This window comes from Mustela nivalis (genome assembly GCF_964662115.1).
Source record: "Mustela nivalis genome assembly, chromosome: 15".
NCBI classification, from domain to species: domain Eukaryota; kingdom Metazoa; phylum Chordata; class Mammalia; order Carnivora; family Mustelidae; genus Mustela; species Mustela nivalis.
In genome coordinates this window covers 37,202,207-37,227,979 of record NC_139034.1, presented here as the reverse complement: position 1 = coordinate 37,227,979, position 25,773 = coordinate 37,202,207, and the positions used below count along the sequence as shown (strand labels likewise).

Sequence of the window (25,773 nt, the reverse complement as noted above, 5' to 3'; positions counted from 1 at the left end):
TTTTCTAATTTAAATATATATACATATATATTTATTATTATGTAATCTCTGCATCCAATGTGGGGCTCGAACTCACAACCGGGAGATCAAGAGCTATACGGTCCACCAACTGAGCCCGCTCTTCACTAAAAAAAAGACCCTTGTGATACCTTCTTCCATCTCCAAACTCAGGCTAGAGGGAAATTCAAGGAAGCCCCACCCCAGCTCGGATTACAGCCCATTCAGTGCAATTGCGCATCAACCGCTTAGTAGTCACACAAACAGGCACAAATGAAGATCCGGAACACGCATAAATAAGTTTATGCATCAAATATTTACATATTTCTTGATAATATGCCTACCTCATATGCATGGCTATGCTTGCCATCGATGTATATGCGTGTCTTTCGAGACTCACACATTTCTATCACCAGGCTGCTTTTTAGGTACGACAGTGTCCCAGAATTGGAAGATCCTGGGTTTGACTATTGTTTCTCTCATTCTTATTGGCTTATTAAGCCATGCTATTATATGGCTTGTATGAAGGGGAACCTTCTGAGGAGAAAGGGTAGGTAGACTTGGAGACTCAGTGGTCCCCATGAAACCACCACAGTTTTCACCGCCAAGGTCAGGTGTTCTAAGCTGCTGGCAGTATGTTTTTCCCCCTAACATTTCAAACATGCTTTCCCGTTAGACCATTTCAAGGCCCGTCCAAGGACCTCATTTACTCTGGGCACGTCTGTGTTTTGGGTAGTCACGGAAAAGAGAAGCCTTCTCTCCAAGTCTAGAAGGAAAACAAGTTCGTCCTGAACGGAGAGTTTACTCGGAGCCTGCACCGCTTAAGTTCCCGAGTGCAGAGAAATCAAAAAGGTCTGACTCACATTCCGGTGGCCCGCAAGCCCAGCCATCAGGGCACGGCACAGCCAGTGACCTACGCGGGGCGCCGGGGCGCGGGTGGCCGAAGCGACCTAGCCCCGCGCTCACCGCGCCCCCCGCCGCCCGGAGTCCCCCGCCGCCTCCCGCCGCGAGGCGCCTGGCGCAGGCGCACACCGCCCCGCTCGAGGGGACGGGCCCCGGCTGCCATCTTGCTGCGCGCGGGAGCCGCGGCCGCTCGGCGGGCCGCAGGGCGGGAGTCGACACGGTCCGGTCCAGGTCCCCTTCCCTTTCCATCGCGAGCCCTGCCCAGCGGCCTGCCCGGCCCCCACTCCAGGTCATGAACTGACCCACCGCCCGCTGCCCGACTCTTCGCAGCGGCCCGCCCCCGCGAAACGCGGCGCCCGGGTGCCGGTCCTCCCCGCCGGCCGCGATGCCGAACGTGCAGCTGCCGCCCAAGGAGAGCAACCTTTTCAAGCGCATCCTGGTGAGTGGCCGAGGCCGCGCTCCCGACCCGGCCCGGTGCGGCGAGCGGTCTGGCGGCGGCGCCTGCGCGCGCTGGGCTGGCCCCGGGCTCCGTTCTTTGTTTACCTCCGCGCCGCGGCGACCTGACTGACTGCTCGCCTTGGCCGGCCGCTGCTCCGCGCGCTTCGTCCCCTGCTGCCGCTCGCCGCGCCGCCGCCGCTCTCCGCAGTCCCTCCGGGCCCGGGCGCGTGGGCCCGGGAGGTGGCCCCGGTGGCCTCCGCGGCCCCCTGCGGCCGGACTCGCGACCTCTGCACCCCTTCTTCCCCCGAACTCCCGTGTGTTCCTTTCCCCTCGGCCGGGTGTTCACTCAACTGCTTCGTGCTTAACTCATTGCACAGCGCACGCCGATACCTGCTGAAGATGGGGCGATCCTAGGGCGGAGTGGGGCTCCGGCTTACACCGGGGATGGGAAAAGCAAACCCGGGGAAGCCGAGCCTCCCTTCGCCAGAGTTTGCATGCTTCTGGTGTACGGTACTTACCCTCTTTAGGGAGCGAATAAGCGACTGGAACTGCTTTTCCAAGTTACAAAGTCGAACGCAGATGGCTCTTGGGTCGCTTCGAGCGCGTTCAGGCCCGGACTCGGCAAAGTCGAGCGGGCTGGCTGATTTCACTCTGCAGGGGCGCCTTGACTTTGTCTCCAAGCAGAGACCCGAGTAACGACCTCGTAGAGATGACCAATACCGGCCTGAAGAGTTTTCTGTAGCTTTCGTGCCACTGTCCCGGTGCCTTCCCTCGCTTTCTAGGTTTCGTTCTTCCAGGAGGAGAGGCGACATGCCTTCGCTTTTCTCAGCACACATGGAGACTGTGGATTTTAAACTGCTGTTGTACATAGTGTATTTTCTAGGGCGTCATTTCATCTGAGTATAAGCGGGAATTCATTATTTAGAGCTTGTGTTGGTTATATGACTATATGCTTACCTTTACTATAAATAAAATAACTAAGTTTAGAATAGTTTTAAGTATTATCAATGGTAGGTAGGAATTCATAGCAGCTCTTCTGTTTCAAGCCAGTAGAAACTTTATGCTTCTTCAAAATGTTAAAAAGATACACAGTAGATGGGATTAACATTTTAAGTTTAATTTTATGTGATACTTAGTGTTGAGCAAATAATGAGAGACAAATGTAAAACACAAAAATTTCAAATTAAAGCATTGTGGCAGATTGCTTCATTGGGCTGTGTGTGTGTGTGTGTATATATATATATATATATATATATATATATATAATTTTTTTTTAAAGATTTTATTTATTTGACAGAAGGAGATCACAAGCAGGCAGAGAGGCAGGCAGAGAGAGAGAGAGGGAAGCAGGTTCCCCAGCGGGCAGAGAACCCGATGCGAGAACCCGATGCGGGGCTCGATCACAGGACCCTGAGACCATGACCTGAGCCGAAGGCAGAGACTTTGACCCACTGAGCCACCCAGGCGCCCCTTTTTTTTGTTATTTTAGTTTTGTTTTTTCCATACTTCTCTTTTTGCATAGGGTGGGTTTGGAGAAGTGAACTTTTTGCCCCTTTCAGGCTCATCTGTAAGTTGTTGGTTGGATTTAAGTACATTTGGTATTATCCCTAAAGGATGACAGAAAACTTATTTTTCACTCTATTTGGGTATTTTCTAGTTTAAATCATGTTATCGGTAGATTATTTAAAAAACAATTACATGATTTATTATACTCTAGTTACAGAAGGTTACGGCTGCTGCTGAGTTAACTTTATCCCTACATAAATTGGGAAATGCTAAATACGTTTTTCTCTGGTTATGTAATGTTTATCCTAAGGGTACATGAATTTAGGAGGTGCTGCAAAAGTGCATGATCCTAGCATCTCATAGTTGCAACAAATGTGGGTAGAATTTTGCTACCATAATTCCCTGACAGAGCCTCTTCATTAAAATTATTTTTCAAGTTTGGTTGGTGGACCAAAGTGCTCTGTCACCAACAGTAAAAATTTTGTTTTATTTTACTTGAGAGAGCTTGCTCTCTCCTGTGCATGAGTGCAGGGGGATTGAAGGGTTGTGGGGGAGATGAACAGGGATCCCAAGATTCAGGGTTCCATCCCAGAACCCTGAGATCATGACCTGAGCTGAAGGCAGATTCTTAACTGACTGAGCCACCCAGGTGCTCCCCCAACAGCAGATTTTTTTAAAATGAATTATGAATGTACTTAAACACATCCATACAAATTTAATAGCTAGCTTATTACATGTTATGGGCTTGTGCATGCCTGTCTTATTACCCAAACTGGCTATTAGCTTTAGGTTTTTTTGAATTTTGGAGTTGCTCCGCGCTTTCTTTTGAGAATGAAACAACCAAACCAGGGAGTGGTAAGTGACTAAGTGTCTAAGGTTCTCTGTCTGGTAAGTAACAAAGTTGAAAGTAGAATCTATCTTTTGTACTTAGTATAACTTAACACTTTTCTTTAACCTGTGTGCTTGGATGTTAGGGACAGACAACATGGTTTGAATTATGGCTCTGACACTAGCTCTGTAAACTCTGTGTGCCTCACTGTCTCCACCTGAAATGGCAATAACCTGTATTTCATAGGCTTTCCTGGGATTTAAATGAGGATTAGGTGACTGATGCCTGACTCTAGTAAATGCTTCCAAAAAGTATTAACTATTATTACTGTTATTGGTAGTATGATTACTGGTATTTCTAGATCACTTGGTAAGTCAGAAAGAAACTATATTTCTCTTCTTTTACTGTTTGCCAGTGGTTCCTTCTGCTTCTGTTTTTCTTCTTGTCATTTGTCAGATGAACTCCTGTGGTCAACACTATTTTTAATTTTTTATTTTATTTTTAAAGATTTTATTTGAGAGAAGGTGAGCAAGAGAGAGAGTGTACAAGCGAGGGATGGGGAAGGTGCAGAGGGAGAGGGACAAGCAGACTCCTTATTGACTAGGGAGCAGGACCATGAGGTCATAACCTGAGCTGAAGGCAGATGCTTAACTGACTAAGCCATCCAGGTGCCCATTTATTTTTATCTTAAATATTTTAGGAATAGGCAATATATTCACATGGTTTGGAATTCAGGTTTCTCTCCCATTGTTGTCTCCCACCTACTAGGTTCCCTTCCTTAGATGCAACCAAGAAGCCTCCTTTTTTTTTTTTTTTTGGACAGAGAGAGAACACAAGCAGGGGGGATAGTGGGAGAGGGAGAAGCAGGCCTTCTGCTGAGCAGGGAGCCCCATGCATGGCTCGGTCCCTGGACCCTGGGATCATGAACTGAGCTGAAGGCAGAGACTTAATCACTGAGCCACCCAGGTGCCCCTAAACATTTTTTTCTATGAACCCTTTTCTAATTCTCCCCTCCCCATCCCACCCCTGCTGCAAAGATTAACCACTTCCTCCTTCTTTGTTGGTACTGTTTTGCTTTGAACCTAGGAGACTATTTTTTTGAGCAGTCCTAATTTGTGTAGACCCTGAGGATGCAGCAATGTTTACAATAGAGCTCATCTCTGTTCTCATGGAGTTCTTACAGTATGGTGAGGAAGATAGACACTGAATAAGTGATCAGATAGGAATTTCGGAGAATGATAGTGCTGTGCAGAAAATGGAGTGATATGATAGAGAATATGTGTGTTGGGGTGGGAGGCTGGCAGTACTAGATAGAGTGGTCAGGCAGGTGACACGTGAAATTCTGCTGGTAAGAAGATCTGGGGAAGAACATTTCAAGTAGAAGGAACACATGTGCCGAGGCCCTGATGTGAGCACAAACTTGGCATGTTGAGTACTAGAAAGAAAACCCACATCAACGTAAGTGGGAGGGTAGGTGGAAGATGATGAGATGTTCTTGTGATCAATGGCTGTGGTGGACAGGTGCTGATTACTTAGCCTGGCTGGTGATGTTTAGGAAGAAAGGTGTTGCTCATACTTGTATTAAACTAGTGTGGAAAGATAGGGTTTTTGGAATCAGACCAGAGTTTGCAAGTAGGCTGAGCTATTTATAAACACATTTTATGAACTCTTAAATTTCACTTTCTACATCTGTAGGGAGGATATGACAACACCTACCTTGAGGGATACCTATGAGAATTTTAACAGGGTTTATCTGGATATGTAGTAGTTGCTGTGTGTGTGTGTGTGTGTGTGTATGTATACACCTTGGTTTCATTCTTTTTTTTTTTAAAGATTTTATTTATTTATTTGTCAGAGAGAGAGAGCGAGCACAGGCAGACAGAGTGGAAGGCAGAGTCAGAGGGAGAAGCAGGCTCCCTGCGGAGCAAGGAGCCTGATGTGGGACTCGATCCCAGGACTCTGGGATCATGACCTGAGCCGAAGGCAGCTGCTTAACCAACTGAGCCACCCAGGCGTCCCCCTTGGTTTCATTCTTGAAGTAGCAAAAACATAGTGCAGTTTTTAGTGTTTTTCTATGTTGTTATCACGTAATTTTTGCTTTTGAATTTTGAATTTTAAAAAGTTGTAGCAGTACTGGCTGACAATTAAATTTCCTATTTGTTAAGCGGGTTTTTTCCCTTTTTTTCCTATAAACGTGAAAATACTCAATCTAGAACAACTTGGAAGAAGTAGGTAACGAAAATATACGTCATGTTATAAGTGATAAAAATTGACATAACACCTTCCCATCACATATGTTTTAGATCTAATTTTGGATCTTGAATTTAGAATTTATACAATGCAAAAAAAAGTTGCACCCTATATATTCATTTTATTAAATAATTTTTGTTCATATTTCTTTGCAGAAATGCTATGAACAGAAGCAGTACAAAAATGGTCTCAAGTTTTGCAAGATGATTCTTTCGAATCCAAAATTTGCTGAACATGGAGGTATTGTCTCATCTGTGAAAGACTGCTTATCGGAGTATATTTCAGTACTTTTAGAGATCTCATTTCATCTATTACTTTGGGTAGAACTTTAAGTTTATGCTTTGGTTTCTTATGTATGAAATGAAGACAACATTTGCAGTATAGAAGTAGTATGAAGATACAGTCACATGTATTTTATTCTCTGGTAAATGTCATTCTTACATATCTGCTGACCTTTATAAATAAATTAGGTACTATCGGTTTACCATTGGATTGTTTATCTTGAGCTGTTTTCTAGCACTGGTGTTACTCGGTCTATATTTGCTTGTCTCATCCCTTTTCACTGGTGACCGGTGCTTATTTGAAGGACAGATAAGACCAGCCATGCTAGTTGTGGTCCTCCAGTGGAGCACTGCTGGTTAGGGTCTCTGAATATTAGACATGGGTAATTCTTGAGACCATCTTATTCAGAAAGTAGGCTGATCTTGCTCAGCTTTCAACTAACATTTAAAACATTCTTTGAAGGAAATGGAAAGAAGTCTTAGATTCGTAAAGCTGGAGAAACATAAAGTTTATTTTCATTTTTTTCCTCTATGGAACCCTTATCCACATGGCAGCTTGTAGGGAAGTTCACTGTGTGGAAATAGATAAATGAAGATGTTTATAGGGGCCTGAACTGCTGGATCACCATGTTCTGAGAACCATAGTCCACAGAGATCATTTGAAAACCATTGTTCTTGTCTCATTCTTGTGGACATATTCAGAGAATTATTTCACTGTAAGCCATCTTTCATTAGCTGCCTTAAATATATTTTTGGGTTACCACTCCCTCAGTTCAGTGTTACACTCTTGGAATGCAAACTGAAGTTAATTAGCCTAACCAGAGTTAGTTGTAATAAACTTACTGCCAAAAATAAGGTGTGTTTTCCAATATTAAATAAGCTGAATTTTACATCTCTTTGCTAAGGTAGATTGTTTTTGTGGGATGTGAATTGGAGGATGATTAGAATTGACCTTGGATAAAAGCTCTGGAGTTACTGCCATAGATTTAACACAGCAGAACTTGGGGGCCCACCGTATTGTGTTTTTTCAGCTGAATCATCTCAGACCCTCTGTATAGTCTTATAAAGGGCAGAAGGTATTTGAGGAACTCAGTCCCAGCCTCAGGGATTTCAGAAAAGGACCCAGGCTACGCTTTAATAAATACTTAAATATAGTTTTACTTTCTGTGTTTGGACAGAAGTTTTAACTATGTGATTAAAAAGACAAATAGGACAAGCATTGGCAGATATATTAAAATAGTAGTAAGAGCTTAAAAAAATAGTACTAAGAGAATAATTTGAAATTTTCGTGTGTAAACAGAGGTTAAAAAATATCTTTCAGAGACTTTGGCTATGAAAGGATTGACATTGAACTGTTTAGGAAAAAAAGAAGAAGCGTATGAATTTGTTCGTAAAGGACTTCGTAATGATGTCAAGAGCCATGTCTGTATCCTTTTGCAATAATTGGATTTTATTATTTCATTTATTTTCCACTTAGTAGGGTTTTCTAATTCAGGAAAAAAACAGACCTTTACTATGGAAAATTTTGTATAGAAGAGAGAATTTAATGAACACTGTGTACCATTACTTCCATAATTATCAACATTTTCTTTGTTTCTTCTGTTCCCTACCCCTTGTTTATTTATTGCAGTAGTTGAAAGAGAATTCTTGAACTTTTTTACTTCAGCTCTGCTTTGTGTGTGAGGGAAAAGTAACTGATCTGCGACTTGAAACCCATTTTTTTCTCACATATCCATAAACCGATAACTTCCCTGTCATTCCAGATGAATTACTTGTATAGTGAATTTAAGTTCCTTAAACTTTGTTGTAGACAAGAAAAATTCTGGAAAAAAAAAAAAACCCGTTTTAAAGCAGATATGATATTGGTTCTTTAGTGGGGTTTCTGGTGCACAGGGACATAGCTGTTACTCCACTAGATACTTAACCATTTTTCTTCATTGACTGATGTCTCAGTTTGTGAAAAAACAAAAATACTTTTTCGAAGATAGGTCATCGGAATTGATTTCCATTTCCGTTTTGCCTATCTGTATGCTTGTTTGCCGTCTTTTCACATGTTGCCCTTATCTTAATTTTTTACATTTTATTCATGTAGCTGTTGGCCAGTATTGAACATCAATAGTCTAGATAGTGTTTTCACATATTTAGCTTAGGATTCTCTCGAAATACTAAATACGTACATATCTCAGCGTTTACCCCAGAAAGAGGAGAGAGGACATGTAAACATGATAGTTTTTTTGGCTCCAAGATATGCTGAGACCTTAATTTACAATAGATAAAAACTTAATTTTTGTGCTTTTTAGTATCACTAGTAAATTAACTGATGATTACATGTTTTAGAATTGATTGAATATAAACTAGTTTGAAGAGATAATTACAATTTTTGTATAAATAGAAATGAAGAATAAGTGACTGAGGTGCTGGGGTGGGAAAGTGAGGGGGTGAAGGGTAGGGAGTGTGAAGAATTTTCCCAAGAATTTTCTGAGGTTATGTAAACATAACAGAAAATTCCAAACATATGTATGTAGAGGGCGTAGAATGATGCACCCACTCCTCCATGTGCCCATCACTGAACTTCATATAATAGCTGTAAGTCAGGGCTAATCTGGTTTCATCTTTTACCACCCCCTTGTTGTCCCCCTTTCTCTGACCCCAGATTATTCTGAAGTAAGTCCCAGACAACATAACATGTCGTTAGGCAAGCTTTATGTTAGCTACGTAGCATAATATATTCTAGTGTCCTTGAATGTCTCTATTTCCTTAACTTAGTAGGTTGGCATGTGTATGGACTCTTGCAGCGTTCTGATAAGAAGTATGATGAAGCTATTAAGTGTTATCGAAATGCCCTCAAATTAGATAAAGATAATCTGCAAATTTTGAGGGATCTCTCCCTGTTGCAGATCCAAATGAGGGACCTTGAAGGCTATCGAGTAAGTACTTAGTCTTAAGTGTTGTTTTTACAATAGGCATAATTTTAAAATGAGGAAGTTCAGAATGAGGTGAGCATAGGCTGAAATTATGTAGATTTGATTGTTCATTATAGTCTGGAGTAGAAGGGGAAAGTCACCTGAGACCTTCTTCCCCAATAATAGTTTTAAGAAATGCATCCTTGGGGGCGCCTGGGTGGCTCAGTGGGTTAAAGCCTCTGCCTTCAACTCAGGTCATGATCCCAGGGTCCTGGGATCCAGCCCCGCTTCGGGCTCTCTGCTCAGCAGGGAGCCTGCTTCTCTTCCTCTCTCTGCCTGCTTCTCTGCCTACTTGTGATCTCTGTCTGTCAAATAAAGAAATAAAATCTAAAAAAAAAAAATGCATCCTTGATCACTAAAAAACAGGGAAACTGTGTGTTTAATGCTTTTTTAAAAACTAGATTATCTCCTATGTGTAAATACTGTACTAGATTCTTTGTGGGCTTGACATTTACAGATTTGGTAAAAAGAACTTTATTTTTTTATTTTTTAAAGAGTTTATTTATTCATTTGACAGACAGGGATCACAAGTAGGCCGAGAAGCAGGCAGAGAGAGGAAGAGAAGCAGGCTCCCTGCTGAGCAGAGAGCCCGAAGGACTGGCTGAATCCCAGGACCCTGAGATCATGACCCGAGCCAAAGTCAGAGGCTTTAACCCACTGAGCCACCTAGGCGCCCCATAAATAGAACTTTTATAATTGAGATCTAAATGTAGGGATTAATTAGTTTTCTCTGTTTTGGGTTAGTAAATATAAAATACTGTGGGAAGGATTGTTGAAGAGCAGTCTTTCTATGGTCCAGATCTCTTCGCTCTGGCATCTTTAACTCTGCTAGGTTATCTCCATGTGCTTACTCTACTAACTGCCCTAACTTCAGTATGTCCACAGTGGAATTCTCTCCCTTTCTCATGTGAAGGAGCCCACAAACTCTTAACACTTCTTTTTAAATAAGTTAAGTTCTTTCATCTGTTGTTTACTTTTGTCTTCTATTGCCATGTAAATCCTTATGCTCTTTGCCTAGATTTTTGCAGAGGTGTCAAGCATGCTGCTGAGCTTAATAATGGTGTCATTCTTCCAGATCTTTTGGTTTTTCTTTTAGCCCAAGTGTGGTGGGAGTTAAAATCAGTTATCTGTAGGAATGAGGCAAGGAAATTAAGAATGTTGGCAAGACAGTGCTTGCCTAAAGGGTTAGTGAAATAAACGAAGATGTAAGAGCTTGTGGTTAGAGGCCAAGGTTCCAGGGAGCCAGAGGCACTAGTGGTAGCTCAGAACCAGGGTAGGGATGTCACTGAGTAAGAGCATTGGCCAGAGAATGAGCTGTCTGAATTTATGATTTCTGCATGGCAGTAAGGTCTACGATGTGGTTGTGGGAGGGGATGCTGCGTGATGGAGATCATTAAAGATAAAGAAGCCCTGATTCTAAAACACTAAGTTGTTGGATGGGTGCTCCGCAGTGTTGCACTTGTAACAGGATGGTGGTGGGATTTGGCAGAGAAAAAGCAACTGACGCAGACTTCAGTGAAGGAGAGAAGTGACAGAAAAGCAATGGTGTCAAGGAGAGTGGTGTCAAGGAGAGAGACCTATTAATGTCATATGTCTGAAGGAACCAGGCATATAAAGGCAGAGGTGTGAGACTGTCTAAGCTGCTTTCTCAAAGATCTCTCTTTTTGCCAAAGATCCGATCATGTTACTGCTTATGGCATATAGTGCAGAAGGACTCCCTTGGCCTCTAGTTCCACAGCAGAAGCAAAATGGCACATTTGCAGAACTTGGTTGCAGCTAGTGTTCTTCCTGAGGCCCTGTTCTTCCAAACAGATGTGCATGCCTAAAACTTGGAGGCAAATACGAGCTATCAAGAGGTGGGGGCCATGTAGGGAGGGGACATTTTCTGCTGGTGAAGATATTTGGATTCTTCTGGGGCAGCCATGGTGGAATTTCTGGTGTTTTCTCCCTTGTGTCATAGATACAAAGCTGCTTTAGAGTGGCAGCCGGGTGTTCTGTTTGAGTGTTTGCCTTGGCTGCACCTGCGCTATTTCTGGGACCTGCTGTAACAATGTAATAAAGATGTTATAATTTCATACAGTGATTTTATAAACAGAAGAATTTTTTATTTGAATAAAAGGTATCTTAGTCTCTCTGCTAAGATGTTTAGTTACCAAAAGACAGCTTTACAGGGACCATTACAGAGTATTCTAGAATTTAAGTAATTTAGCATAAAAAATATTTCTGTTTTATTCAGGAGCTGTTATTTGTTTGTGGAATTCCTTAGAAAGGAATTAAAGGCATTAAATTATTTTCATAAAGCTCTGTGGTGAAATATAAAAATTTTGGAAAGTTAAAGTAAAAAGAGAAAAAGACAATTTTTAATTTAATTTTATTATTTTTTAATTTTTTTAGGAGACAAGGTATCAGCTTCTTCAGTTGCGCCCAACACAGCGTGCTTCCTGGATTGGATATGCTATTGCATACCATTTGCTAAAAGATTATGATATGGCACTAAAACTTTTGGAAGAATTTAGACAAACTCAGCAAGTAAGAACTTTATTCTGTTTCTCCGACCCGCACAAACTAAAGTAGTTGATTTCTATATTGCCCTGATTCCCAGTTGTGCATTAAAGTCTTTGGAACCTGTGGGAGCACCTGGGTGGCTCAGTTGCATAAGCGTCTTGACTCTCGATTTCAGCTCAGGTGGTGATCTCAGGGTCATGGGATTGACCCATGGGTTCTGTGCTCAGTATGGAATCTGCTTCAGATTCTCTCTCCCCTTCCCTCCTGCTCACTTACTCTCTCTCAAATAAATAAATAAAATCTTTAAAAAAATAAAGTCTTTGGGACCTATGGAAAAACTTGAAAATTTTCACAATGATTAGAAAAATTAAAACAATTCTTGATACAAAATAAATAATACGAACATTTTTTTTTAATATGAACATTTTTATACGCTTATTGTTTTGATGACATGCAAAGGACTAAAGAAAGAAAAGAATACATAAAAAATAATTTTGTGATTATGGGAATTATTTCTCGCATATATTGCTTATGTTTTATATAAACACGTTAATACATTTTAATATATATGCAAAATAGAAAAATACAAAAAAATATGCTGTGCATCATGAGATAAACAGATGTTAACATTTTGCCACAATTTCTCCACATTTTATTATTTTTTAAAGGAATATTACAGAAGTACCTATAAAGGTCTCTCATGTCCCTAGGGGTAGCCACTGTTCTGAAATAGATATAGATTGTTCCTACTCGTGTTTACATTATGTTTAAGTCCATAAAAGTTACAGACTATTATTTTGTGTATTTAAAAATTGACATGAACAATATGCAGTTTTTTCCTTCAACATGTCTTGCTATATAGATGTGTTGATACATGTAGGAATAGTTTATCCATTTTTTTTTAAGATTTGGTTTATTTATTTGACAGACAATGAGAGTGAGAGAGCATGAGCAAGTGCACAAGAAAGGAGAGTTGCATGCAGAGGCAAAGGGAGAAGCAGGCTCCCCACTGAGGAGAATAGAGGGAGAGGGAGAAGCAGTTTCCCCATGGAGCAGAGAGCCTGACATGGGGCTGGATCTCAAGACCCTGGGATCATGACCTGAGCCAAAGGTAGACGTCTGGTTTAACCTACTAAGCCACCCAGGTGTCCCTATCCTTTTCTTCTTTTTTTAAAAGATTTTATTTATTTATTTATTTGAGAGAGACAGAAAGAGCAATAGCAGTGTGAGGGGTAAAGGGGGGTAGAGAGAGGAGAAGCAGACTCCCCACTGAGCAGGGAACCTGATAGGGATCTTGAACCCAGGACTTCTGAGATCATGACCTGAGCTGAGGGCAGCCGCTTAACTGACTAAGCCACCCAGGTATCCCAGTATATCCATTTTTAACTTTTGCCTGGTATTTCATTATATAAATAAGCTGTAGTTTATTAATTCCACTTTTTCCTTGTGCCAATACCACACTGTCTTGATTGCTGTTACTTTATAGTAAGTTTGGAATTTGAAATGCATGTCCTCCTATTTGTTCTTTTTCAAAAGTCTTTGGCTATGCAGGGTTTCTTTTATTTCCATTTGAATTTTAGATTTAGCTTGTCAATTTCTGCAAAAAAAGCATGCTGAGAGTTTGATAGTGATTGTATTGAATTTGTAGATCAGTTTGGAGAAAATCACTGTCAAAACAATATTGTTCTGATCCATGAACATGATTTGAAATGTCTCTCCATTTCCATAGGTCTTTAATCTCTCAGCATGCTCTCAGTCTTCAATGTATAGGTCTTACTTCCTAGATTTATACCTAAATATTTTTTTTCTTTTAGGCGTTATTGTGAATGGAATTATTTTAGTTTTATTTTTGGGTTGTTGGTTGCTAGTATATGGAAGTATAATTGGCTTTTGTATTTTGATCATGTATTCCGTTATCTTGCTAAACTTTTTTATTTTAGTAGTTTTTTACATACTTTTCTATGGGTATAGGATTTGCTGACCTGAATCTTTACTTTGCCATAGGCAGAAATGCCACCTTTTTGTTTATTTTAAAGAATGTGTTGGGGCGCCTGGGTGGCTCAGTGGGTTAAAGCCTCTGCCTTTGGCTCAGGTCATGATTCCAGGGTCCTGGGATCGAGCCCCGCATCAGGTTCTCTGCTCAGCAGGGAGCCTGCTTCCTCCTCTCTCTCTGCCTGCCTCTCTGCCTACTGTGATTTCTGTCTGTCAAATAAATAAATAAATAAAATCTTTAAAAAAAAAAAAAAAAAAGAATGTGTTATTCAGTCTTCTATTTGTAATTGCTTCTTTTAGCCTGTGTGAATGACTTTTCTGAGATAGCAATTAAAGATCTATAATTGTTTTGTGTAATTATATAAATAAAATCAATTTTTTTCAGGTTCCTCCCAACAAAATAGACTACGAATATAGTGAACTAATATTATACCAGAATCAAGTGATGAGAGAGGCAGATCTATTTCAGGAATCTTTGGAACATATAGAAACATACGAGAAACAAATATGTGATAAACTTTTGGTGGAAGAAATTAAAGGTAGGTTGACCTGCTTTTTCTTTTTTAGTGGCCTCAATTAAAGAACAAAAACTATATACTTCATTCTTTCCTAACATTTAAATAAGACTTGCTATATAATAAAAATTTTTATTGTTAAGTCATTATTTATTAGGTTGATCCTCATAACAATACTATGTATGGTTGTTACATCCATTTTAGAGTTGAAGGGCTAAGGAATAAAGAGGTTAAGTGACTTGCCCAAAGTCTTATAGCCATGTAAGCTCGGTAGTACTAGATTTGAGTCTAGGGGTTTTGACTCCAGATTCCATTTTCTTAGGCAATATGTTATACTCCTTCATATCCTCTCCCCTCCCCCAAAATGGGTCCATGAAACAAATAAATAAATAACGATGAGAATAGTAAATGATAACACCAAGGTCACCATAAAAGCAAGATTCCTTTATTTTCAATATGGGCTAAGTACTAAGGCAGGATCCTGATAAATAGCTTGTTAAAAATGGGTCAAACACATTTTTTTTTTTAAACAAAGTTTTGTTCATCAGTTACCATTCTCTGAGCAATACTATAATAAAATATCCAACTAAAGTAATAATGAGTTTAAAACTAAAGCTTCATATAGTTGCAGGACTTCTGAAGCTTAATAAAAATAAGAGCTAATGTTTATTTACTTTTCCTTTGTCTCAGAATATGGTAATTGTTTAAACTGTTCTATTTCATTTGATTTTTTTAGCACTTCTAACATAGGTAGATTATCCCCATTTTATAGTTTAAACTGTTCTATTTTATTTAATTTTTTAGCACTTCTAACATGGGTAGATTATCCCCATTTTATAGTTGAGGAAACTAAAATTTAAAGAGGTTAAGGACTTTCCCAAAGTCACCCTGCCTTTTAGGTGGTAGAGTTAATTTCTAAACACATCTTCCTGGCTTCAGAGTCCTTACTTTTTTTTTTTTTTTTAAATTTTATATTTTATTTTATCTTTTAATGGTTTTATTTATTTATTTATTTGTCGGGGGGGGGGGAGAGAGAGAGAGAGAGAGAGCGAGCGTTGCACAGCAGGCAGAGGGAGAAGCAGGCCCCCCACTGAGCAGAGAGCCCGATGCGGGACTTGATGCCAGGACCCTAGGATCATGACCTGAGCCGAAGGCAGATACTTAACCGACTGAGCCACCCAGATGTCCCTATTATTTATTTATTTTTTAAAGTAAACTCTGCACCCAACATGGGGTTTGAACTCATGACCCCAAGATCAAGAGTCACATGCTGTACTGAGTGAGCCAGTCAGTCCCCATACTTTTTTTTTTATCTAAAATAGTCTTCGGGTGCCTGGGTGGCTCAGTGGGTTAAGCCGCTGCCTTCGGCTCAGGTCATGATCTCAGGGTCCTGGGATCGAGTCCTGCATCAGGCTCTCTGCTCAGCAGGGAGCCTGCTTCCTCCTCTCTCTCTCTCTCTATCTGCCTGCCTCTCTGCCTACTTGTGATCTCTCTCTGTCAAATAAATAAATAAAATCTTTAAAAAAAAAAAAAGAAAAATAAAATAAAATAGTCTTCATTTTTATAGAGCAATTTTAGGTTCACAACAAAATTGAGTGGAGGTATAGAGATTTCACATATACCCTCTGTTGCTGCACATGTAAGGCTTGGGGCATCCCTTGCCCCTGCCATATCAACATCCCCTACGAGAATGGTACATTTGTTACAATTAGTGAGCCCCCACATTGACAGGTAATTACCACCCAGAATCTACAGTTTACATTAAGGTTCACTCTTGTCTAGGTTCTGAGAAATATCTCCACCATTGTAAAGTCATATAGAGTAGTCTCACTGCCCTAAAAATCCTCTGTGCTGTCTGTTTCTTTCTCCTTGCCCCCAGCTCCTGGCTACCATTGATCCTTTTACTATCTCCATAGATGTGCCTTTTCCAGAATGTCATATAGTTGGAATCATGGAGTCTGTAGGTTTTTTAGATTAGCTTTCACTTAGTAATTCAAGATTTCTTCATGTCTTTTTACGAATCCTTACTTTCTCTTTCCCTTTCATGAGTCCTTTCTAACTGCTGTACTCTGCTCTTCCAATTAATGTACTGATTTAATTTTTGTGAATAATACTAATATTGACAACACTTAATTTTTATTTTATGTTTATTTTTATTTTTCCCCAGTTTTTATTTAAATTCCAGTTAGTTAACATACAGTGTAATATTAGTTTCATGTGTAGAATTTAGTGATTCAGCACTCAGTGCTCATCACAAGTGCCCTTCTTAATACCCATCACCCATTTAACCCATCCCCACTCACCTCCTTTCCAGCAAACCTTTCCAGTTTGTTCTCTATTGTTAAGAGTCGGCTTTGTGTTTGCCTGTCTTTTCTCCCCTCTATGTCATCTGTGTTTTTTTTTCAAGTTCCACATATGTGTGAAATCGTACAGTATTTCTTTCTCTGACTAATTTCGCTTAACATAATCATCTCTAGCTCCATCCGTCTCATTGCAGATGGCAAGGTTTCATTCTTTTTCATGGCTGAGTAAAATCATTGTATATATAATATACTACATCTTCTTTATCCATTCTTGAGGCAATGGATGTTTGGACTCTTTCCATAATTTGACTATTGAACAACACTATTTTTCAAACTGTTGATAAAATGGGGATAAATAATTTAATGCTCTGGTTTCTTTTTTCTATCACTTATAATTGATAAGAGCAAAGAAAAATGACAATTATTTTCACATTCTGATGTATTATTGCTGTTTCCTGATTAAATATTAGCTTAGGTTGCTTTTTGTCTCTTGTGACATCAATCCAGAATACAGTGATTAAGAAGTAGATATGACGTATGAGATGAATTCTAGTTAAAAAGTCTGCAAATTGTCATGTAACCACATTCATCCATATATTGCTAGTGAGGGTAATTTGGGAGTCTTCATTTTGAATATAAAGCCAGTGCTTCATACTGTTTATAGAGACAAGTTACAGTATTTTTATTTTTTCAGTGAACTGTCAGGCTCAGAGACCTTTGGTATTTACAGATTTATGTCTTTTGTAGTCCTTAGCTTATTAAGATCTTTTTATAAACTTAAAAAATGTTGTTAGAGATTTTCACTAACTTATGTATATGCAGTTGTGCTTACTTATTCTGTATTCCTCTAGTAATAACTTTTGCCTGTGGTGGAAGCAGAATTGAAAAATATGTTTTTGTCTATTTACCTAGGGTAAGCAGGGTAAAAATGGGACTAACCAGCAATTAGTTTTGGAGGAGTGGCATGTTTATAGTTTTAAAATAGCAAACATTCATGTATATTCGTTTTTACCAAGCACTGTGCTAAACCCTTTCAATTAATTCATTTATCACAAAGCAAACTGAGGTAGTTGATATTTTATAGGTAAGTGGACATAGGAATTTTGTGTGAGAAAGTGGTAAAACTGGAAATTGCATTTGATTAGTCTTCCTCTAGAGCTTGAGTAATATATATATGTAAATAGTGAAATAATAGTACATAATAACTACTTCAACATATTGTCTCCTCCAAGATGATGAAACCTGAAATAAAACATCTGAAGGACATATCATTGAGATAGATGGGGGAAAGGGAAGTCTTAGCAATAGAAGTTGAGATATATCCTTTTTTGAGAATCTCTCTTTTATCTTGGGTTAAATGTGCTTTACTTTATATCTGATTAGTTTAGATACTCATTTCTCATACCTGCTTTTTTTTTTTTTAATGATTTATTTGTTTATTTGAGAGAGAGAGTGGGAGAACGCGCTTGTGCATGCATTAGCAGGGTGAGAGGCAGTGGGAGAGGGAGAGAGAGAGAATCTTCAGCAAATTCCCTGTGGGGAGTCAGGTCAGCCACTCAACCAACTGAGCCCCTCAAACGCCCCTCCCATGCCTACTTTCAATTAGTGTGGTTTAGTAAAAGGATTTGAACCTTAGGGGCGACCCACATGTGAACCTGGTTTATGTGGTTTCTTGCTGTGAAGTGGTACTTAGTGTTTTAAGTGAGTTAATCTCCAATTTTAGTGACATTGAAAGGGAGCTTAGAGAACTGAATGGAGAATTGTTTAATAAATGATTTGATCAGGTAGAGTACATTCAAATCTAGCAGTAGGAATGTAGGGATGTTTCATTAGAATTATTTACCAGTCTATAGAGGGAGTCTTTAATTATCTTAAAGGATATATAAAAATGTGCACAATACAAATATTTTGACTAAGAATTTAAATATCCTGTGTGTATTTTTGGGATGTAGAGGGGAGCCAGAAATGAATGTTAGTATAATAGAATGTTATATAGAATGAAGGTTCATTTCTGAAGTCAAGCTGTGAATTAATCTGTGTTGAGTTGGATAAACTGCAGCATGCCCCAAAGGGAAGCACGTGCGGTTCTGTTTTTCATAAACATCTATTATGCTAATAATGCTTAGTGAAGTTTATGAGATCAGAAGGGTATTTAATGTTTAAGTAAAATGAATGTGAATTTAAACTTAATTTTAGGGGAAATGCTGTTGAAATTGGGAAGATTAAAAGAAGCCAGTGAAGTATTCAAAAACTTGATTGATCGGAATGCAGAAAATTGGTGTTATTATGAAGGCTTGGAAAAAGCTCTGCAACTTAGTATGTAATGATTTTTCTCCTCTACGTAATCTTAACTAGTGTTTGAAGTAAATGTGCAGTTGTAATAATATTTGAAGACAAATATTTTTAGCCTTAGCATTTATTTTTCCATTTAGGAAAATTATAGGTTAAACATGGCAGTGAAGAGGAATTTAGATGTTTATTTATATGTAAGTGATAAATGCTCACAGATAATTTTAAGTTCCTTAACCCATTAAAATGTTACCAATTTAGACTAACCAGAAAGCCGGGGAAGAAAACAAGCATTCCCTTTCTGGGAAGTTTAATATTTTTTAAAGAATTAGAGGTTTGTTACCCTCAGCCTCTAAGTGTGAGAATTAGGCCAAAGAAATTTTGCTGAGGGCACGTACTGTACAGCATCGATATGAAAATTATTTTCTTAATTTCAAACTAGCTTAATTTGTGTAGAGCAAAATTTTACATATTTTCTTTTCAAATTAGGTGACCTATCCTTTTTAGAAATCTATAGTATTTTTCCAAATCTTCCTTAATATTCTCATAATTAAATGTTAAGAGCAGTTAATACGCCTAGTAGATTTACTCATGGATAAATACATGGCTGAAATAATTATGAAAATATGGCTCAAGGGGGTTGAAACAGCAGAACTTTTAAATTAAAAAAATATGGTAAAAATAGGTAGCTATTCATAATCATTTATAGAAAATTTGTTTTACCCTAATCACTGTTACAAATTAATCCAGGTTTTCTATGTGTTTAAAATTTAATATCATGAATAATTAATTTTCTTCCTTAAATTGTTTTTACAAAAAGGATGAAAATTAAAATATTAATTAGATTATTAATTTGTGTCTTTAAAAATCAGGACAAAAGTCATAATATATTTGAAGGTTGGAAAGGTGAGATAACTGTGATGTTTTTCTTTATCAGTTACTGACATGTAGTTAATATTAGAGATATTTAAATGTTTAGTATAATGAATATATGTTCCATGTCAATATCCACGCTTACTCTCAAATATATTGATTACAAAACTAATTACATTACTTTATCTTTTTAGGTTCCTCCTTGGGACCTTCTCTCCCCCATGGTAAGTTCTGGAGCTCCAACTTGTGACTTCAAGTAGGGCATTGAAATGGTTTGGTTTTGTCTTAATTTTACTACAGTTATAAGACGTATTATATCTGGGATAGTGGAGAAAAATTTTTTAATACTCTTTAGGCATAAATATGAGACCTGCTTTTTAAAAATAATGCAGCAAATAGACTTCATGTAAATTTTAGTATAAGGATTCTTGATATTTCTTGAAGTCTCCAAGTTGTTAACAGAATATGAAAATTATCTTTCTTATATCCCAGGTTTTGAATCCCAGCACATTGGAGCTCCAAAACATACTAATGGGGGAAGGAAAGAGTCTAAACAAAATCAAACATTACTTTTTAAAGTATCGTATTTATAATCTTGATAGTGAACACTACATTTAGTACAGAGATACCTTGATCGCCAGTACCAGGGGTTCTTCTTAAAATAATATTTCTGTTTTCTGAATGAAAATCAATTCAAAACCTTACAGTTTAAAATCAGGTTTGTTTGCTTTTTCTTTAAATTCTCCTGTAAATTTTGCTTATATGAAAAAAAATCTGTCTTTGAAAATTATGCAGGATATTATTTTCGAATAACAAAGTAGACCCAGATCCTACTTTGCAGATTGTTCCTGCAGAGTAACATGTAGTTTATATTGAGTACTATAAAATTAGGTTTGTTGTGGGAGGGAAGACCACTTAATGTTAGAACTATTTTTTATATCATTGTATTTACAGGGAGAAATAATTGCCACTTTAAACAGTCTATACTAATAGGGTTCTTTTTAATGGATTTTCATTGAAGATTTTAAATGTCAAAAGTACCTTAAAAATTTAGTTCATCTTTTAAACTATAAAACATTTACACTCATGATACTGAAACGGTTGCTTTTTAAAACTTAATCAATCAGTAGTGCTCGCTTCGGCAGCACATATGTTAAAGCCTAACCAGTAAGCAGTTACAGCCTTTTTTGGCGTGTGTGTAGGCCTCACTGAATTAGAGAATTTGTGTGAGAAAAGTTAGAAAGGAGCACTTTGTTTTTCACGGGTTGTGCGCTAAGGAATATAAGAGAAGCGCTGTGTACCTTGAGTCTGTGTGTCTTGTATGCGTCTGATTTGAGTTGGATGTAGAATCTGTTGTGATGAAGTTTTGGATTTCTCTGGAGATTGGGTTTAAAATGTGTTTTGCTGATCCTATTATTTCACCACCAGAGTTTTTTAATATTAACAATGCAGTCTTTCTTTATTACAGTTTTTAAAGTTTATTAGCATTTTATCATAGATAAAAGTTCTGATGCTTTGAATCTCACACGTATTTACTGATAATAGGCACTTTAGAAGAGAGGCTTCAAATTTATGAAGAAATTAGTAAGCAGCACCCCAGAGCAATTTCACCTAGAAGATTACCTTTGAATCTTGCCCCAGGTAATATTAGGATATCTTTTGTAACACTAATAATTATTTGTTATTCAACATCATTCACATTAAAAAAAATTTGTTTCTGGTACAGAGTTTACTTTACATATACACATGTCTTGGGAGTGGGACTGATCAGTTATAAACTTATTCATGTGGTAATAAGTGTGTGTAGCATATAGCTGTATGTTGCTTTCAAGTATCAGAAGTTATCTGTATAAGATTGTTTTTCTTATGTGACTTTAAATATTAAACACCAGATTTAGAAGATAAATTAAGTTCTCTAGAATTGATAACAAATTTTATGTGAGGTATTGTGATTTAAGTGGTAGAAGTTTTGAAGTTTTAGGTTTTCTTTATGAGCATATATTCAGAGAAGGCGTGGTGAGCCCTTTGTGCCCACCACAGTGTTGAAGAACATCGCCATTCGCTGTGAAGGCCCTCTCTCCTCAAAGTTGTCCACTTTCCTGAAATTTGCCTGTGTCACGCTTTTGTTTTTAGAGAGCTCTGTGTATTTTGTATCTCTAGAAAACAGAGATACCCCCCACTTTTGTACTTGTATAAATCAGAGCACTGTGGTATATATTGTGACTTGCATTTATCGAACAGCAGTATGTTCACGACCTTGATCCAAGTCCTGCATGCAGTTGAACTCCTTTGCTTCGGGGCTGTAGAGGAGGTAAAAGTGTATTAGTTCTTCGGATAATTAATATCTTTGTTGATGATTTTATAGAAAATTGTGCCTTTTTCTTAGAGTTGTCTCTATTTTTACTTGAAAATGCTATAGATCACTATTTATTGGGACTTCTCACATGTCTTTTGACATAAGTCAGACCTTGGAAAACTAAACAACTTTAATAAATGAAAAGACCGGGAGGGAGACCAACTATAAGTGACTCTTAACCTCACAAAACAAACTGAGGGTTGCTGGGGGTAGGGGGGTAGGGAGAGGGTGGTGGGGTTATGGACATTGGAGAGGGTATGTGCTGTGGTGAGTGCTGTGAAGTGTGTAAACCTGGCAATTCACAGACCTGTACCCCTGGGGATAAAAATACATTATATGTTTATAAAAAAATAATAAATTAAAAAATTAAAAAAAAATCTATTCCAGGCATGGGGTGAGGAGGTGGTTTATTTTCTAATGAGTTTTCATTTATAGTGGAAATATTTGTTTAAATAATTGGGTTATAATTTTCTTTATCAAAAGATACATGGAAATTAAAAAGTTTTTTAGTTGACTGACTTTAAAAATATATCAAGTACCTGTTCGAAGTGTATTTTATTAGACAGTCGGTACGAGTTCATTGTAAACAGTTTATTTTCCACTAGTACATCTCAGATGATAAATAGTATTCTTCTGATGCTCCCATTTTTGTTGTGGCTTTATGAAATATTGAAAGCAGATTTCCCTGAGGTTTTTCAGGGAACATTAAGCTCAAGTGGGCAGTATCAGGCTCAGTGGGGAGGGTGACTTACTTGCTGAGATATTCTTTAGGCAGGTGAGTTGGGGAAGCTGGGTTGAACCCAGCAATCAGGTTTCTGTGGGACTTGTTAGAACTTTCATACATGCATTGTGAATTTCTGAGATGCGAGGAGGAGCATTCCCATAGTAAAAGTGTTTTGTTGAAGATGCTTGGCCCCATGTTTCTGTATGTCTTTTTTTAACTAACAGCATTTGAAATATAATTCACATACCATAAAATTCACTTTTTAAAGTATGCAGCTCAGTGTTTTAGTGTATTCATGGAATTGTGCAACCATTATCACTATCTGGTTTCAGAAAATTTTCACCATTCCCAAAAGAAACCTCATACTCCTAGTGGTTACTCCCTGACCTCCTAGTACCAGGCAGCCACTAATCTACTTCCTTTGCCTGCATTTGCCTCTTTGGGACATTTCATATAAGTGGAATCATACCATATGTGGCCTTTGGTGTCTGGCTTCTTTTTTTTTAGTAAGTCTCAATGTGTGTCTTATGTCACATTGTGAGTGGGGATATTCTTTTAGTTTGGAACTTTCAAATGCATTCATTGGCCTCTTAGAAAAGAAAGAAGACTCACTTAACTTTAAGATTATTATTATTATTTTTAAAGATTTTATTAATCCATTTGACAGAGAAAAAGAGATCACAAGTAGGCAGAGAGGCAGGCAGAAAGGGGAAGCAAGCTCCTTGCTGAGTAGAGAGCCTGATGCGGGGCTCGATGCGGGGCTCGATGCAGGCCTCTATCCCAGGTTCCGAGATCATGACCTGAGCCGAAGGCAGAGGCTTAACCCACTGAGCCATCCAGGTTCCCCTCTAAGATGATTGCTAACAAGATATCTTAGGCCTGTTTTTCCTTTATGGAACATGGGGCTTCAACTTTACAGTTCCTTAGTTCTTTTCACAGTTCATAAAGTTTGCCAAAAGCTCATAGTGCATGATACGGAATACAGTTTTACTGAAAGGCAGCTTGGAACCAACTGTGGATTGTAAAGTGTGATTTAGGTTTTTGTATCCTGGACTCTCTGGGATTCTGTCTTTGAAATGCTAAAGGAGTCTTTATACAAGATGGGACTCAGTTGAAGGGTCTTAGGGCATGGGCTTAAAAGTCAACGTCACTGTGAGGTTCTAACACGTATGGATTTACAAAGCTCCAGTGAGCATAAATAAAATCCTACAGATACCTCATTGTACCTGGGCAGAAATTGAATCCTTCATGGTGTTCTGCCTGTCTAGAAATATTTTTATGTATAATAAGAAGGGTATTTGACATTATCAAAAGCAGTAAGATTTTTGTTTAAGAAACATCATGGAACTTGAGAATGTAAGGTGAAAGTTTTGAAAAGAGTTTTCAGTTTTGAGGTAAAAAGGCTTAAAACTGGGACGCCTGGGTGGTTCAGTTAAGCAACTGCCTTTGGCTCAGGTCATGATCCCAGGGTCCTGGGATCGAGCCCCCAATCAGGCTCCCTGCTCAGTGAGGAGCCTGCTTCTCCCTCTTCCTCTGCTGCTCTGCCTGCTTGTGTCTCTCACTCTCTCTGTCCAATAAATAAAATCTAAAAAAAAAGGGGGGGCTTAGAACTATCAAGTAGCGAACACAGAAGTCCTAGGTAGATTTTCCAACAGCCTAAAATATTAAGCACTGTGAAAATAATGCAGGAATGTAGCTACTTTTCCAAAGAAGTAGTTTTAATTCATCATTTTCTATTCTGTGATACAGGTGAGAGGGAAGGAGATGATTCCAGACTATTAAATACAAAGTTCTCATCAAATTTTGCTCCATTCTTCTTTATTGGGTTATTTATTATTGAGGTGTAATTACACATAATATTATATAAATTTAAGGTGTTCAACTGTTGATTTGATACATTATAATATTATCATTGTGGTATGATAGTATGTTAGCTTACACCTCCACTAGGTCACATAATTATCATTTCTTTTTTATCCTGAGAACATTCTCCATTATTTAGAATAAATTCCCAGTGAATCAGCTAGTCTTATCTTGCTGATTGTGTTAATTATTTCAGCAGTGGATTTTGAGACAGCAGTTTTTACTTGAATCCACACTTATCATCCAGAGAAGAATTAGCATAGCATCTGTGTAGACAGATGACCTGTTTGGTAAGCTGTAATGCTAACAGGCACTAATTAGTGATGGTCTTTTTTTTCCCCCTAAAGGAAAGTCTGGTGGGGTTGGGAGTTAATAAAAATTATTTTTAAATAACTAGGAAGAAGAGAGATAGATTGTTTTTGTGGAAGGATTTTTCTTATGCGTAGAGAAAGTGCTTAGGAGATGGATAATGGTAACTAATTTTGGAATAGAGCATGTGATGGAGCATTTGAGTAGCTGTCTGTGGGCCTCTTGTTTAGATAATGCATTATTATAGTTTCAGATAAAAGATTATAAAAAGTTTTTTTTTTTTTAAGATTTTTATTTATTTGACAGACAGAGATCACAAGTAGGCAGAGAGGCAGGCAGAGGGAGAAGAGGAAGCAGGGTTCCTGCTGAGCAGAGAGCCCAACGTGGGGCTATATCATAGGACCCTGGGATCATGACCTGAGCCAAAGGCAGAGGCTTAACCCACTGAACCACACACGTGCCCCTATATAAAGGTTTTTAAGTGCAAAGTTTTTTTCCTGTTTATCCCCTATCTACCAAGTTTACTTCTCTAGATGCTCCCATTGTTAACAGTAGGTAGTGTATTCTTGCGTAAATATATTGTGCATATAGAAGCAAAAATGTACTAGGTAGGGGTTCGTGTATAGCTTTCCTTCTTTCTCCCTCTTCTGTACAAAAGTAGTAATAGCATAGATAACTGTGCACTTGATTTTCTCTTCTATATCTGTGCTTAAATTCACACAGAAAGAGCTCCCTCCTTCTTTCTCATAGCCGCTCAGTCTAAATAACAGTTTAATGGGAGATGAGGCTTTCAATATTATGGATAATCAAGAGTTGAGTATATATTCTTTTAACTCCAATCTGCCAGGGTGGTCTGAATTGACTGAGAAAGTTAACC

At 38.4% G+C, this 25,773-nt stretch overlaps 2 protein-coding genes across 12 annotated transcripts in view; one reads left to right on the top strand and one right to left on the bottom strand.

Moving 5' to 3' along the window:
• The window catches only part of MTRF1 (mitochondrial translation release factor 1), a 71,924-nt gene extending 69,659 nt beyond the window's left edge, over nucleotides 1–2,265 (bottom strand). The window contains exon 1 of one of the 2 annotated variants that reach the window (XM_082701368.1): nucleotides 1,857–2,265. The gene's annotated coding sequence lies outside the window, so the exon portion shown is untranslated. Of the gene's footprint in view, nucleotides 1–1,443; nucleotides 1,633–1,856 lie in introns of those variants that run through there. The other variant, XM_082701372.1, reaches the window with a different exon arrangement.
• The window catches only part of NAA16 (N-alpha-acetyltransferase 16, NatA auxiliary subunit), a 66,103-nt gene continuing 41,247 nt past the window's right edge, over nucleotides 918–25,773 (top strand). For 3 of the 10 annotated variants that reach the window (XR_014303479.1, XR_014303480.1, XR_014303481.1), the window contains exons 1-8: nucleotides 1,021–1,339; nucleotides 6,079–6,163; nucleotides 7,526–7,630; nucleotides 8,974–9,131; nucleotides 11,562–11,696; nucleotides 14,050–14,203; nucleotides 18,679–18,798; nucleotides 21,190–21,285. Coding sequence is in view for 7 of the 10 variants with exons in the window: in XM_082701360.1 (XP_082557486.1) it covers nucleotides 1,286–1,339; nucleotides 6,079–6,163; nucleotides 7,526–7,630; nucleotides 8,974–9,131; nucleotides 11,562–11,696; nucleotides 14,050–14,203; nucleotides 18,679–18,798; nucleotides 19,839–19,868; nucleotides 21,190–21,285 (937 nt within the window). In the remaining 3 variants the exon portion in view is untranslated. Of the gene's footprint in view, nucleotides 1,340–4,474; nucleotides 5,463–5,685; nucleotides 6,164–7,525; nucleotides 7,631–8,973; nucleotides 9,132–11,561; nucleotides 11,697–14,049; nucleotides 14,204–18,678; nucleotides 18,799–19,838; nucleotides 19,869–21,189; nucleotides 21,286–25,773 lie in introns of those variants that run through there. The other 7 variants (XM_082701360.1, XM_082701362.1, XM_082701361.1 and 4 more) reach the window with 7 other exon arrangements.